Source organism: Octopus bimaculoides, chromosome 2, assembly GCF_001194135.2.
Source record: "Octopus bimaculoides isolate UCB-OBI-ISO-001 chromosome 2, ASM119413v2, whole genome shotgun sequence".
In the NCBI taxonomy this organism is placed as follows: domain Eukaryota; kingdom Metazoa; phylum Mollusca; class Cephalopoda; order Octopoda; family Octopodidae; genus Octopus; species Octopus bimaculoides.
This window is the reverse complement of record NC_068982.1, coordinates 185,866,454-185,867,962: the sequence shown is the minus strand read 5'-3', so window position 1 is coordinate 185,867,962 and position 1,509 is coordinate 185,866,454. Positions and strand designations below refer to the sequence as shown.

General features: G+C 41.2%; 1 protein-coding gene across 1 annotated transcript in view; it reads right to left on the bottom strand.

The window, feature by feature from the left end:
- LOC106867244 (uncharacterized) overlaps positions 1 to 838 on the bottom strand; it is a 31,582-nt gene extending 30,744 nt beyond the window's left edge. Inside the window, exon 1 of the mRNA XM_052965908.1 lies at positions 721 to 838. Coding sequence (XP_052821868.1) covers positions 721 to 838 — 118 coding nt within the window. The remainder of the gene's footprint in view (positions 1 to 720) is intronic.
- Between the last annotated feature and the right edge of the window lie 671 nt (positions 839 to 1,509).

The following is a 1,509-nucleotide window of genomic DNA, read 5'->3' as shown; positions in this document are numbered from 1 at the left end:
ATGGTCAAGGGTGGAACCTTATTTTTTTTTTTTTTTTCAATCATAAGTTTGTTGTTTAATGTGAGTCGACCTGGGGTTAAACAACAATTACAACAACATACGGAAACACAAATACACACTATAAATGCACACGCACAAACACGTGCACACACACACACACTCACACGTGCGCGCGTACAGCTTCCAAACGACTATACAGAAATCAATCGTTCGACTTTAGCAAAAGTAACTCTGTCATTCTTTTTAGGGGGTCGATAAAAGAAATTACCTTCCACTTGTCACCTCCAGCCCCCTCCCCTTCCAAAACCTAGAACCTTCTTTCTATGTGAGATATCATTATTACCACGGCTGCGGGTGGACAGAAACACCAGTATATCGGTTTATGTATGTATGCATGTGTGTATACATATATATAAATATAAATATAGACAGACAGACAGATAGACAGACAGATATGCATTTATGAATGCGTGCCTGTGAGTGTGTATATACAGCGAATGACGTTTGTGTAAAGTTGTACATGTATGTGTAAATAGACAAATAATTGTTCTGCCTCATGTTACACAAACTTCCTTCTTACTCCGATCGTCAGAAATACTGTGAAGCAGCGACCGACCAGTTGAACACGTGCAACACATACCTAACGACGCTGTTGTTCACCATCTCCAATACAGAGCAAAAATAATAATAATATATGTATATATTTGAAATGAAACTTACCTTCGACTTTTGCTCCTACTTTGTTTAAAATATGACCTGTAATGCCGATGGTCTCGTGGACATGGGCCATTCCTGGGAAAAATAATCCCATATTCCAACGATTCAATTCTTCAGACATTTTTTTTTCTTCGTCATGAAGATTTTTTAAAATTTCCTCAAATTTTTCAAATTTCAGTTTCAGAGCACGGTTCTTCTTTACCAGATGGTCAACATACCAATTAAGATCGACAATTCTTCGATCTGCTTCAGGTAGCCAGGTAAGACTAGCCGAACCAGATTTTATAGAGATGGGGAGAGTTTCGGGGTCGACGGTCGTCTCGGGTTCGGGTTGGGGTTCAGGTTCGGCTTTTCCTGCGGCTACAGGTTTTGGTAAAGGAATGATTGGTTGGGAATCATTTGATGTTCCTACTGCATCTTCCGATGGGTCAACCGGAGCTGTACTTGTGGTCGACAGACAGACTATCAAAAACAAAGCAAAAACACCAAAGAAAGCCGCTTTCATGTTTGTTCTCCTTTCTTTCCGTTGATTCAGAGAGCAGCAGACGACAATACAACAACAGCAGCTGCCAAACCTCGCCGAAAATTTCTCCAACGAACTTGGCGAGTGTTTTCAGACAGAACAAACGAAATGGGGTGGGGACAACTTTGTAACTGCCTGCTCCCCTTCACGAAGCAAATGGCCTCGTTTGCCGGCGACTGTTTACCCAGCAGTTCCTGTGTTAAGTCGTTTAGAACAGCCATCGCCAAAAAAGCATCAGTGAATATACCCCATGTGTTCTTCAATAACTA